At 43.3% G+C, this 15212-nt stretch overlaps 1 protein-coding gene across 1 annotated transcript; it reads left to right on the top strand.

The window, feature by feature from the left end:
- The first annotated feature begins 1363 nt into the window (after window positions 1-1363).
- Window positions 1364-14581, top strand: LOC110868332. Its single transcript, XM_022117490.1, has 3 exons — window positions 1364-1712; window positions 9791-10912; window positions 11247-14581. Exons 1-3 carry the CDS (start codon window positions 1364-1366, stop codon window positions 14579-14581), a joined length of 4806 nt encoding a protein of 1601 aa, XP_021973182.1.
- Window positions 14582-15212: the final 631 nt, after the last annotated feature.

Genomic DNA, 15212 nt, shown 5'->3' with positions numbered 1-15212 from the left:
CAATCTCGAGCGGAATCTCAGATGTTCGTTCGAGCGGAATCACTTCTTAGGTCCATTTTAGTCACTTTTAGGCTGAATTTTATGCTGAAACTCTCAAGGGTTTGTTAAAATACAGTTTTACACTATCTGTGAGAAAATGAGCCAATTTTAACCGTAAAAACTTGTTAATTTTGAAAAGAAGGTGTAGAAAACAGAAATTTTCAGCTGAATCGGTACGAACTCCTCCTCCTGAGCTCTGATACCAATTGTAGGATCGTGTGATGACCCGAACGAGTCGTTCAGAGAAGTTTTTATCTGTTTCAGAGGCGGAAACTAAGAAACAGACTTCGATACAGCTTGCAAATCACTTTAAACACCTTTCTGATTGATATAACACTAATTACATGCAGAGAACAAACCGGCAGCACCTCGGTATGAAAATTAAGAACTTCTCTCTATTACAGAGATTTCGCTTGAAATGACTATATATAGGCCAAGGGGTTCCGCTTGAAAGGGACATGCACATTTCAAGCGGAATCAGATAGTTATGATTTCGCTTGAAATAGTCACAACACATTTCAAGCGGAATCACCACTTTCAAGCGGAATCACACTAATTAACACCTATACCACCTATTTTCTCGTACAACGTGCCCTGATCTAACATATCTAAATACAAGACTCGATACAAGACGAAGACGACAGATGTATGCACCAACAATAGTATTCGTATGTAATCCTTTTGTAACATGCATTTCACCCCCGAAGTTAATAAACAAAACAGTTTAAAGAAAAGGGGGACATGAACTCACAGTATTGCGTCTTCAGAATCGTACCCCAAATTTCCTCAGCGAACACGGCTCCCTACAATGTACTAATGTCTATTAGACGAACGGGCCGTGCCTTACCTTACCTTTGTATTTACGTTTTTAAGTTACGTTTCTTATGTTCCTAACATGAACCCTAATTCTCTCTCTCCTATTGGCGATTTTCGTTCCTCGTGAATCCAAAGTTTTTCTTCGTGATCTTGTGTATAACAGTCTGTGATTAGAGGATTGTTCTTCCAATTCTCTATAACGAACTCGTTAGCACTAGGGATCGATCTAGAACTAGGGTTTTTTTCGTTTTTTCTTGTAATCGCCGCTCTAGTTTTGACTCAAGAACCCTGATTTATTAAACTGGTAGTCACTGATTGCGGATAACTGAGTTTATTTTAGCTAGATTGGTGCTCAGGTTTAATTGATTAAGGGATCAGGTTTCATTCTAGGGTTTATAGGATTTAGGGTTTTTGTCTTCGTTCTTGTTGGTGGCGGCAGTAGGGTTTTGGTTTACGTGTGCATGCTTCTTTGATATTCTGGTTTCAAGTGAGAGGTGAGTGACTAGTTATGGATGATCGTTCCAAGCCGGGTGGAATTGCTGATGGTGTCCTGCATGATCGTGGTAAACCGCCTGAATCGCTCAAGGATTTTACGAATGTTCCGTTAAGTGTAGATGGTGCTGAATACTTGAATGAACCGGTGGTTGAGGAATTGTCTACACCTGGTACAGCTCCAATTCGTGGAATTGGACTACGTGTAACTAATATTGAAGGTAACCCTTTGCTTCCTAGAAGAGGTATGTTTTCCACGTCGAATGCATCGGTTTTGGATGGGTTGATGAGTATTTCTAAACCTGTGGAAAACTTGTTTGCTGCTGGAGCATCTTCGTCGTCGACTAGCAAGGATGATACTGCTGGTCAGTTGTCACACCCCCAAAATCCACACGCGGAGTATCACCGCTTGGGAGCGTGACTGACCAGGATCAAGCCACCAATCATATTGAACATGCATATAGTATTAAGTAAGATAAAAGAAAACCATCCGTTCAATACAAAAGGTGTTCAAAACATGTTATTGTTTTAAAGTGTAGCGGAAGCATAGTAATAATCCAACAATAGTAAATAGTTCAAATGTTATAATAGTTCAGCATAGAAACCACGAATCCTTGTCCACAACGACCCGCTTCTCCAGTGCAAGCTCCAAGTACCTAACGATCTGCAAGGCATGTAACAGAATGGTCAACAAACTAGTTGAGCGAGTTCACAGTAAGTAAATGTGTAACAGTAAGTAACAGGTGGCTCTACAGGGCCGATAGTAAGTTATGCTGGTGGGGGCTTCCCATGTTAAGTTACCACTAGACTATTCGTATTATTATCCCTGTTCTTCGTCCGAGAACAGAAGTGTGTATAAAGTGTGCGTAGGTTTTACGCACGTATCCTTCGTAACCTGAGGATAGGAGTAAGTAATGCGTACACGTAGGTTTTACGTGCGTATCCTTCGTAACCGAGGATAGAATGGCATGTGAACCCGTAGGTGTTATCCCAACCTACGTAACCGTCCTGACATCCGAGGACATGATAGGTGACAGTCTAGTAAAGCATATGTACGTTCCTTTCAATAACAACCTTTAACCCATATCCTGGTATCAGAGCCATTGGTTATAGAGAACTTGGTTTTAATATGGGAACACGTTTTTATTAAAACCAGACTATAACCAGAACAGTGCTCTCAACGATCCACAACGACGCTTCGCTCCACGTGCAAGACTCAACTTCCTAGGTAATAAGGTTTATGTTTACTGCCTACATGCTAGAATTTGCATAGAACTTTGCTCGTAGTATGCTTACATTACTTTGCTCACGACTTGTCATTGCATGAGAATACTTATGTGCTTACACTCTTCTGTCATCGCACTATTCGCGAACCTTTCTCACTTATGTTGCCTTTGATGTGAAGATCAATGGCCGCACGAATTACCATGACTCAAGCCCAGCTAGAGGCTCTCGTTGCTGCGGCAGTTGCAGCCGCCCAAGCAGGTAGTATATCCTGCGGTATAGATTCATACAAGGATCTTTAGATCCTACAATAATTCTCGTATTTAACCTTGTCCTATTCGTACACAATAGGTCAACCCGCTCAGCAACAACCTGCGTGTACCTTCAAGACTTTCATGGACTGTCGTCCTAGCTCGTTCAGTGGCACGGAGGGGGCAGTCGGACTCCTCCACTGGTTTGAAAAGCTCGAGTCGGTTTTCGAAATGTGTGAATGCCCTGAGGCTCGCAGGGTGAAGTTCGCCACTGGCACACTTGAAGGGATTGCGCTCACTTGGTGGAACGCACAAGTGCAGATCTTAGGGTTGGCAGCTGCTAACGCCACACCCTGGAATGATTTCAAAGAATTGATCAAGAGGGAATACTGCACTAGAGAAGACATCCACAAGTTGGAGGATGAGTTGTATAACTTGAAAATGGTTGGTTCGGAAATCGAAGCTTACACCAAAAGATCGAATGAGTTGGCTGTGTTATGTCCAACTATGGTGGACCCTCCATACAAGCGAATTGAGTTGTATCTCAAAGGTTTGGCACCGGAAATACAGAGCCACGTTACCTCGGCTAACCTCAACAACATCCAGGAAATCCAGCGTCTCGCTCATCGCATCACAGATCAGGCAGTAGACCAGGGCAAACTGCCAAAGCGTATCAGTGCTACCGCTACCGCTACTGCTACTACTACACTTGCCACTCCCAGCGAAAGTAAGAGAAAATGGGAGGGGGATTCTAGCAAGGGATCAGCATCGGTACAGTCACAGTCTCAGCAGCGAAAGACGGATAGTTACCAAAGTCCCAGTCAGCACTCATCGAGCAGCCACAGACAGGGAGGGTATCGAGGAAACCTTCCAAAGTGTAACAACTGCAACAGGCATCACAGCGGCCAGTGCAATAAGGGCCGTTGTCAAAGGTGTTTAAAGATGGGTCACGAAGCCAAAGATTGTAGAAGCGCTCGCCCTGCAAATCAGAATCAGCAGCCTCAGCAACCAGCTCCACAGAACCAGCAGAATCAGCAACAGGGCAACAGGGGGTGTTATAAGTGTGGGGCTGAAGGTCACTTCAAACGCGATTGCCCACAGTTGAACCAGAACCGCAACAACAACCATCAGGGCAACGGGAACCATAACAACAATAATGGGGGCAACAACAACAACAACAACAACAACAACAACGGCAATGAAGCTCGTGGTCGAGCATTTGTGTTGGGTCGAGGAGATGCAGTGAATGATCCTAACGTAGTTATGGGTAAGTTCCTTCTCGACGATATTTACGTTACTGTCTTATTTGATTCGGGTGCTGATACAAGTTATATGTCCATGAAAATGAGTAACTTATTAAAACGTACACCAACACCTCTAGACACTAAACACGTCGTAGAACTAGCAAATGGTAAAAGTGTAGAAGCCGCTCATGTAGTCAAGGGTTGTAGCATTATTCTAGCGGGTCAGATTTTCACGATTGATCTTATACCCATAGTCTTGGGTAGCTTCGACGTCGTCATCGGCATGGATTGGTTATCTCAACATCACGCAGAGATCTTATGCAAGGAAAAAGTTATTCGTATTCCTCGCTCCAGTCAAGAACCTCTCGAAGTTCAGGGCGACAAGAGTGGTGCTGTGGTTGGCATCATCTCTTACTTGAAGGCGCAGAAATGTTTACGAAAGGGGCATACTGCCATTCTGGCTCTCGTTACTGATGCATCAGCAAAGGAAAAGAAGCTGGAGGATATCCCAGTTGTACGTGACTTCCCTCAGGTGTTTCCTGAAGATTTACCAGGCTTACCGCCTCATCGTCAAGTCGAGTTTCAGATCGAATTGGCACCTGGAGCAGCGCCAATAGCCCGCGCACCATATCGTTTAGCTCCAACCGAACTGGAAGAACTGTCGAAACAGCTGCAAGAGCTCTTGGAAAAGGGCTTTATTCGTCCAAGCTCTTCGCCTTGGGGAGCTCCAGTGTTATTTGTGAAGAAGAAAGACGGTACGTTCAGAATGTGTATAGACTACCGTGAACTCAACAAGGTGACGGTGAAGAACCGTTATCCTCTTCCGCGCATAGATGACCTATTCGACCAGTTGCAAGGGTCGTGTTACTATTCCAAGATCGATTTGAGGTCAGGGTATCATCAGCTGAGAGTCCGGGATGAGGACGTCTCCAAAACTGCTTTCAGAACTCGTTATGGTCACTACGAGTTTCTTGTCATGCCATTCGGGCTTACGAACGCGCCAGCAGTCTTCATGGATCTTATGAACAGGGTGTGCAAACCCTATCTCGACAAGTTTGTTATCGTCTTCATCGACGACATTTTGATCTACTCCAAGAGTCAGGAGGAGCACGAGCAGCACTTACGCCTTATCTTGGAACTTCTTCGAAAGGAGCAACTGTATGCAAAGTTTTCTAAATGCGACTTCTGGCTTCGTGAAGTCCACTTCTTAGGCCATGTGGTAAACAAGGATGGGATTCATGTCGATCCATCCAAGGTTGATTCAATCAGAAACTGGCCAGCACCACGTACACCGACAGAAATACGCCAATTCTTGGGTTTGGCAGGTTACTACAGGCGATTTATTAAAGACTTCTCCAAGATCGCGCAACCACTCACTATGCTTACACAGAAAGGTGTCGTTTACAGATGGGGTAATACACAGGAGACCGCTTTTCAGTACTTAAAGGATAGGCTTTGCAGCGCGCCTATTCTCTCACTGCCCGAGGGCACGGATGACTTCGTGGTTTATTGTGACGCATCGATACAAGGGCTTGGTTGTGTATTGATGCAACGGGATAAAGTTATCGCATACGCCTCTCGGCAACTCAAGGTTCATGAACGGAACTACACGACGCACGATTTAGAGCTGGGAGCTGTTGTTTTCGCGCTTAAGATATGGCGACACTACCTGTACGGTACCAGGTGCACGATTTACACCGATCACAGGAGTCTCGAGCATATCCTTAAGCAAAAGGATTTGAATATGCGCCAACGAAGATGGGTTGAACTCCTGAACGACTACGAATGCGCCATCAAGTATCATCCAGGCAAGGCCAATGTTGTGGCTGATGCCCTCAGTCGGAAAGACACTCTACCTAAGCGCGTGCGAGCGCTACAGCTTACCATTCAGTCCAGTCTTCCTGCACAGATACGAGCTGCTCAGATAGAAGCACTAAAACCCGAAAACGTCAAGGCTGAAGCCTTGCGCGGTTCAAGGCAACAAATGGAACAAAAGGAAGACGGCGCCTACTATGTAACGGGGCGTATTTGGGTCCCACTTTATGGCGGTTTACGCGAACTTGTGATGGATGAAGCGCACAAGTCTCGCTACTCGGTACATCCAGGGTCGGATAAGATGTACCACGATATCAGAACAACTTATTGGTGGCCAAACATGAAAGCTCTTATCGCAACTTACGTCGGCAAGTGTTTAACTTGTGCAAGGGTTAAAATCGAGTACCAGAAACCATCAGGCCTACTTCAGCAACCAGAAATACCACAATGGAAATGGGAACAAATTTCCATGGATTTTGTTACTGGCCTACCTAGATCCCAGCGTGGGAATGACACTATCTGGGTGGTCGTTGATCGGCTCACAAAGTCTGCTCACTTCTTGGCTATCAAAGAAACGGATAAGTTTTCTACACTAGCAGACATTTACATGAAAGAAATTGTTTCGAGGCACGGAGTGCCCACCTCTATTATTTCGGATCGCGATGCACGATTCACGTCAGAGCTTTGGCAAGCGATGCACAAATCCTTCGGCTCACGATTAGACATGAGCACAGCATATCATCCTCAGACGGATGGGCAGTCTGAGCGAACTATTCAAACTCTAGAAGACATGCTTCGAGCGTGTGTTATCGATTTCGGCAACGGCTGGGAAAAGCACCTCCCTTTGGTGGAGTTCTCATACAATAACAGTTACCACACCAGCATTCAAGCCGCTCCATTTGAGGCATTGTACGGACGTAAATGCCGGTCACCTCTCTGTTGGGCAGAGGTGGGAGATAGTCAAATTACGGGTCCAGATATTGTTGTGGACGCCACAGAAAAGATAGCACAGATACGACAACGCATGGCGGCAGCACGCGACCGTCAGAAAGCCTACGCGGACAAGCGTAGAAAGCCATTGGAATTTGAGGTCGGGGACCGGGTTTTGTTGAAAGTTTCACCCTGGAAAGGTGTGGTTCGATTTGGCAAACGAGGCAAACTGAATCCGCGGTACGTCGGACCATTCGAAATCTTAGAAAAGATTGGCAAAGTAGCCTACAGATTAAACCTACCAGCTGAACTCGGTGCAGTTCACAATGTATTTCACGTGTCGAATCTGAAGAAATGCCTATCAGATGAGACCCTTATAGTTCCTTTTAAGGAACTCACTATCGACGAGCGGTTGCAGTTCGTCGAGGAACCAGTTGAAATCACGGACCGGGATGTTAAGGTCCTCAAACACAAGAGAATCCCTCTTGTTCGAGTTCGTTGGAACTCCCAGCGTGGCCCGGAGTATACATGGGAACGCGAAGACCAGATGCAAGAAAAGTATCCCCAGTTATTCGAAACCAATGCATCCACTTCTGAGGCTGAAGCTACTACTACTGAATTTCGGGACGAAATTCCAAATCAACGGGGGGATGATGTGACACCCCAGGAAAACCAGTGAACGATACCTAGCTTCCTCAGTAAGTGCGTACTAAATTTCGGGACGAAATTTCTTTCAAGTTGGGGATAATGTGACAACTCGAGTTTCTGACTTTCACTTTCGCATTTAATGCGCGTTGACTTTGACTGTCTAGCTGTTTGAATTATGGATTTGTAATTGTACTCGTTGTGTTTTAATGAGACATATCGTCATTTTGCCTATATGTGATTACTTGCTATAATAGAAAATAATATTGGAATTATTATTAGAATTATTATTAAACACTTAGTCTAGATCGAAACATAGTTCGAAGGACTCGAAGGACCACGAAACATATCCTTCGAGCACGAAACATATCCTTCGACATCATTCGGCCCGAAGAATCACGAAACATATCCTTCGGTATGTTTCGGCCCAGTCATTTTAAATGGGCTTGGCCCATTACTGTGAAATGTTATATACGAAACACATGCATAGTCGGCAGTTTTTGAGAAAAACCCTAGAACACTTTTAATTTGTGACGGCAACCACAACCCTTACGGAGACTTTGCTGATCAATTCTTTTGCTTACTATCCCGGTTAGTGTCCACAGTACATGATTTCTTGAATTATCAATCGTATGTAAATATGTTGGTTGTATGTTAACTGATTTGTAAGATGATTGTGTATGGGTATTAATCGGAGTTGTATGCACATTGGATCTGTTGTGATTATGGTCAAATGATTTCATGTTCGGTGTTACGAATCGTTTTGTTAATCGGCTAGTTAATCCAGTCAGGGTGATCGATCGGATAGGAAATTTATGTTTGTTAAATGGATGATTGGTAATACGACTTGATGATAACTTGTGATTTAGAATATTGTAATCGGACACGTTTATGTAATCGGCGCATATGTGTTAATCGGATAGTTTGAATGATCTTGTTTCAGATTAGGGTTCTTGATAAACATGAGAATCATGCTTGGTTGATCTTGTTGATGATAACTGATTAGTGAAATTGTGTTAATGGATAAAACGTAACTGCCATGACCGAAAGATACCAATGGCTCGAACCATGGTAGTTTGACCGAACCATAACCTGATCGAACCATAGTTGACCGAAGGATACTGGTTGACCGACAGATAGTTGGACCGAAGGATAGTTTGGACCGAAAGATGTCATGGTCCGAAACATGACATTCGGTCCGAAGGATCTTTGTGACACTTGTTTTCGAAAGATGATAGTATGAATCGAAAGATATTAGGGTTTTGATAATGCTTTGAACAGTAGAACATATGTTGTATTAATAGTCATGCCATGCTTGGTGATGAACATATTCGTGTAATACTACGTGTTGTGCCGATATGCAAACTGACTGCTATGTGAACAATTAACTGCATGCGTACAATTGTGAACATGAACTGATTCGTTATACGTGCATACACTAGGACGTGATTAATTACTTGTGAGTGCATAACTTAGCATACCGAGCAAACCAAGGTGAGTTCACACTCCTACTAAGGCATGGGATTCCCGGGTTGTGGGAATGGGTTAAAGGTTGTTATTGAAAGGAACGTACATATGCTTTACTAGACTGTCACCTATCATGTCCTCGGATGTCAGGACGGTTACGTAGGTTGGGATAACACCTACGGGTTCACATGCCATTCTATCCTCGGTTACGAAGGATACGCACGTAAAACCTACGTGTACGCATTACTTACTCCTATCCTCAGGTTACGAAGGATACGTGCGTAAAACCTACGCACACTTTATACACACTTCTGTTCTCGGACGAAGAACAGGGATAATAATACGAATAGTCTAGTGGTAACTTAACATGGGAAGCCCCCACCAGCATAACTTACTATCGGCCCTGTAGAGCCACCTGTTACTTACTGTTACACATTTACTTACTGTGAACTCGCTCAACTAGTTTGTTGACCATTCTGTTACATGCCTTGCAGATCGTTAGGTACTTGGAGCTTGCACTGGAGAAGCGGGTCGTTGTGGACAAGGATTCGTGGTTTCTATGCTGAACTATTATAACATTTGAACTATTTACTATTGTTGGATTATTACTATGCTTCCGCTACACTTTAAAACAATAACATGTTTTGAACACCTTTTGTATTGAACGGATGGTTTTCTTTTATCTTACTTAATACTATATGCATGTTCAATATGATTGGTGGCTTGATCCTGGTCAGTCACGCTCCCAAGCGGTGATACTCCGCGTGTGGATTTTGGGGGTGTGACATCAGTGCCATGAGACTCTTTCATTTGCTAATGTGGTCCAAAGGAATAAGGCGGATGTTAAAGTGAATTTTCGTTCCTTAGAGACGAGTGAGAAACAGGATGGGTGTGATGTGGTCCTTTCTAGGGAATCGGTCAGAGTAGTGCATAATAAGCTTGCTAACACGCTATATGGGTACTTCTTGGGGGATCGGGTTGCTTTTCCCGTGGTGGACTATTTTGTTAGAAATAATTGGAAGCGGTATGGATTGCAGAAGTCGATGATGAATGCCAACGGCTTTTTCTTCTTCAAGTTTGCTGATCAAGCAGGTATGCAAAAGGTTCTTACTGAGGGGCCATGGATTATTCGTTCACAGCCGTTATTCTTAGAAGTGTGGTCGCCATCGTTAAAGCTTGAGAAAAAAGAAGTGAAAAAGGTTCAGGTTTGGGTAAAATTCCATGAGGTTCCTCTAGCGGCGTATACGGAGGATGGTTTAAGTCTAATTGCTACAACTATTGGTGTGCCAAAGGCTTTGGATTCGTTCACCACGTCTATGTGCGTTGATGTGTGGGGTAGAAGCAGCTACGCTCGGGCTCTGGTAGAAATTTCAGCAGATTCTGAACTGAAAGAAGAGTTAACGATTGCGGTTCCTTGTCTTGATGGGGATGGGTTTGTAAAGGAGAAGGTCTACGTTGAATATGAATGGTGTCCTCATAGGTGTGGCCGATGCTGTGTTTTCGGGCACACCCATGAGAATTGTCCTCTGCAGGCTCCTAGAGTGTCAAAAGATAAAAAACAACAACATAAGGGTCCGGGTTATGATAGAAAGATGAAGCAGCCGGTTCAGGATCCTGGTCCGTCAAAGAGGCAACCTACTGTGGACGACGATGGGTATACTACTGTGCTAGGGAAGAAGGCAGCGAAAAAGGTGGGATTTAATGTCAATAAACCGAAGCCAAAATTTGAATATCGTCCAGTTTCTACTAATCGGAAAGATAACGGGAAGTCTAAATCGGAATCAACTAATGTGGTGTCTCGAAATCCTTTTGATGTTTTGAATGAAGTGAATGAGGAGCAAGGCCAAAGAAGTAAATCGGCTGGAGATGGTAATGAGGACTCGGATGAAGACGAGGTGATGGAAGGTTATTGTGAGATGGATTATTTTCTCAGGGAAGGGACGCACAAAGTTCAAGGGGCAAGCACTCCTTCTCCAGTTGTTTCCAATGGTTAGTCTTGCTTCTTGGAATATTAGGGGGTTGAACCGCCCTCTGAAACAACAGGAGGTTCGTCAGATTGTAAAAGAAAATAGTTTGTCGTTTTGTGCTATCCTTGAATCCCATGTGAATGTTGATAATCTTAACAAGGTTTGTTCTTCTGTGTTTCGTCGTTGGGATTGGACATCGAATGGAAATAGTTGTGACAAGGGAACGAGGATCATTGCTGGCTGGGATCCGGGTACTTTTGATGTTATTTTGCTCTCACAATCTGCGCAAGTTATGCACTTCCAACTTGTATTTAAGCATGACAAGAAAGTACTATTCTGTTCCATTGTTTATGCAGCGAATTATTATGTTACTCGAAGGGAATTATGGTATCATTTGTCTAAGCATAAGGTGCTTGTGGGTAATAATCCTTGGGTTATCTTGGGCGATTTCAACTCAGCTCTCAATCTTGATGATAAGTCTATGGGAGTGTCTAACATATCGGCTGGTATGAGAGAGTTTCAAGATTGTATTTCGGAAATAGAAGTGTTCGACATAAATAGCTCAGGTTTGCATTACACATGGAGTCAAAAACCAAAAAAGGGAGCTGGCTTGTTAAAAAAAATTGATAGAGTTTTGGGTAACACTCCGTTTGTTGATTTGTTTCCCAATTCGGTGGCTTTTTTTCATCCGTACCGTCTTTCTGATCATTGTCCGTGTTTGTTAAAGATCCCAAAGCCGGGTAAAAGTAAACATAGACCGTTCAAGTTCGCAAATTTTCTGGTTTATAAACCGGGTTTTTTGGAGACTGTTAAAAAGGCGTGGGATACTAATATTGAAGGGGTATTCCAATTTCGAGTGGTGAAAAAACTCAGATTGTTAAAAAATCCGCTTCGTGCTTTATTGTTCCAACAGGGTAACTTGCATAAGAAAGTGGAGGTGCTTCGTTCGAAGCTGGATGCGATTCAGCGGGATATAGATAGTAGTCCGTTAAATGTTGTTCTTTGCGATCAAGAGATAAAGATTTCTGCTGAATTTCAAGAGGCTTGTCTAGATGAAGAGCGTTTCCTAAAACAAAAATCTAAAGTGGATTGCCTTCGAGCGGGGGATGCCAATACGGCTTTCTTTCATGCATCCTTGAAGTGCAGAAATCATTCGACTCGTATTGATGTTATTACAAACTCAGAAGGGGTTATGTTTGAGGGTGAAAATGTCTCTAAGGCGATTGTCACTCATTATGAAAAATTTCTCGGTAGTGAAGATGCTATAGCCATTCGGCCAACGCAGGAGCTTTTCTCGAAAAGGTTGAATGACGATGATGCATTGCATATGATTCGTTCGGTGACGAGCCAAGAGGTTAAGCTAGCTATGTTCTCCATTGGGAACGATAAAGCCCCTGGTCCAGATGGGTTTTCAGCCGCTTTTTTCAAGAGTGCTTGGGATATTATTGGTCTTGATGTTTCGAATGCCATAATTGATTTCTTCAATACGGGTAAGCTTCTTCGGGAGTTGAATAACACTCTTATTGTTCTTATTCCAAAGAAGGCCACCCCTTATTCAGTTACGGACTATCGGCCCATTGCTTGTTGCAATGTTATCTATAAATGTATTAGCAAGATTGTGGCGGATCGTATTAAAGGCTCTTTGAACCAAATTGTAAGCATCAACCAGTCGGCTTTTATCCCGGGACGGAAGATATCTGACAACATTTTGCTCACTCAGGAGCTGATGCACAACTATCATAGAAGCTATGGTCCGCCTAGATGTGCTTTTAAAGTTGATATTCAAAAAGCTTATGACACGGTTCATTGGGGTTTTCTCAAGGACGTGCTCGTTGGGTTTGGCTTCAATCCGAAGATGGTGGAGTGGATTATGATTTGTGTGTCTACCCCTTCATATTCTCTATGTGTTAATGGGGAAGTGCATGGTTATTTCAGGGGAAGACGTGGTTTGCGGCAAGGAGATCCACTTTCTCCTTATCTTTTCACGCTTGTCATGGAAATCCTAACTTGTATTCTTCAGCATGGTTCGAGGCTGGGTTCTTCGTTTAAGTTTCACAACAGGTGTGAAAAGCAGCGTATTATTAACCTCTGTTTTGCAGATGACCTGTTCCTTTTTGCTCGAGGCGATGTTCATTCGGCTAGCTTCATCATGGAATCGCTTACACAATTCACGAACATGTCTGGTTTGGTTCCGAGTATTCAAAAGAGCACTGCTTTTTTCTGTAATGTCTCCGATCTTGTCAAAGAGGCCATCTTGAATGTTTTGCCGTTCGAGGAGGGATCTTTACCGGTTAGATATTTAGGGGTCCCTCTAATTTCAACCAGACTCTTAGCGAAAGATTGTAATGTTTTGGTTGAGAGGATGGAGAAACGCATAGCTAATTGGAAAAACAAGCTTCTTTCGTTTGCAGGGAGATTACAACTTATTATCTTTGTTTTGGCTGCTTTGCATGTGTATTGGTCATCCGTTTTCATTTTACCAGCTAGCATCATTAAAGATTTGGAGGCTAAAATGCGGAATTTCTTATGGTCTCAAGAAGCTTCCTTTCACAGAGGGAAAGCTAAAGTTTCTTGGAGTTCTATTTGTGTCCCAAAGTATGAAGGTGGGCTTGGTATTCGTAGAGTGGGAGATGTAAACAAGGCGCTTATGGCGTCTCATGCCTGGAGTATTCTGAACAAGAGGGATTCGTTATGGGTTGCTTGGATTTACTCGTATAGATTAAAGCACCACAATTTCTGGACGTGTAGAGAAGGGTCGAATTGTAGTTGGTCATGGAGGAAGCTTCTGCATATCAGACCGTTATTGAGAAGTCACATCTGGTCGAAGTTGGGGAATGGGAATGATACTTCAGCCTGGTACGACTTATGGAGTCAGCTTGGGCCTCTCGCCAACCTTATTTCGGCTCGTGTGATCACTAATGCAGGGTTTAGGCTTAATGATAAAGTTGCGGATGTTTTTCTAGACACCTCCTGGGCGTGGCCGGAGGAGTGGAGGTCTCGGTTCCCTATGTTAGATCAGCTTGACAATATTCGTTTGAATCCGAATAGTACTGACAGGTTATGTTGGAAGGAAGGTGATGTTACGCATGATTTTTCGTCCTCTATAGCTTGGCATTCGGTTCGGTCTAGGGAGCAAGAAATAGATTGGGTTAATTTAGTGTGGTTTCCTCAATGTATTCCCAGACACGCGTTCTTAATGTGGCTTATCATGCGTCGGAAGCTTCTGACACAAGATATTATTCTTCAGTGGGATATATCTAGGAGGAAAAATATGAACATGATGTGCTGTCTGCTTTGTTACGAAAATGTCGATTCCCATGAGCACCTTTTCTTTGAATGTAGTTTTTCTTCTAAAATTTGGCTCATGGTTCGAGAGAAGGCGGGTATGGCTAGAGTGGATCCGAAGTGGAGCTCGATTATTGGCTGGCTAAAGGCTCGAGGGAGTTCGAAATCCGCAGCTTTATATGTTAGTAAACTCTTGGTTGGAGCGACCGCTTATGTGATTTGGCAAGAGCGAAACGCGAGATTATTTAGAAATCAAACGAGACCTCCGGATACTATACGTGATACAATTCTGAAAACCATCCGATACAAACTCATGGGCGCTAAATTCAGGCAATGCATCAATGTTACTAGATTGCGAGACGAATGGGGGATTGCGGAGGAAACCGTGAACGACGATGGAGGCTAATCGGATCTAAATTGCATTTTTCTTTTGCTGTTTCTAGTTGATAGACTAGTTGTTCTTTGATGTGTAGTTTGGTTTCTTTGGTTTACTTGCATGGGGCATGTCTCATGTAAGAACTAGTTTGGACGTCTCCTCACTACTTGTTTTATTGGTTGTGAATATATAAAATCACCGGGGTAAACCCTTTACCCAAAAAAAATATTATTCCAAGTTGTAATCACTTGTTAGAATAATAATTATTTTAACTTTAAATTACATTTAGTTTTGGAATAACAAAGGTTATGAGAGTCTTACAACTAGCACAAAGGCTAGGGATGAACTCTTGAAGATGAAGGTAACAAAGATGGTGGATAAAAGCAATTGATGGAGGTCCTTCAAGATCCAAGACCACCAAACCTTCTAATATGGCTCCTTACACCTTGAGTACACTTGAGAATGGTTGAGATTGAAATGAAAGTGATGATGGTGGTGGTGGGGGTACACGGCCGAGAGGGAGGGAGAGAGTAGGAGAGTGGTGGTGTGAAGAAGATGAAGTGAGCTTATGGTCCATTTTATAAACTCTAATCCCTTTTATCCAATGGGTTTAATGTCTCTAATAGTACAAACACAATCTCAACAAATCTAAGCAAGATCA

This window comes from Helianthus annuus, chromosome 1 (genome assembly GCF_002127325.2).
Source record: "Helianthus annuus cultivar XRQ/B chromosome 1, HanXRQr2.0-SUNRISE, whole genome shotgun sequence".
NCBI classification, from domain to species: domain Eukaryota; kingdom Viridiplantae; phylum Streptophyta; class Magnoliopsida; order Asterales; family Asteraceae; genus Helianthus; species Helianthus annuus.
The sequence above is the reverse complement of the archived record's forward strand: the minus strand, read 5'-3'. Positions and strand labels throughout refer to the sequence as shown.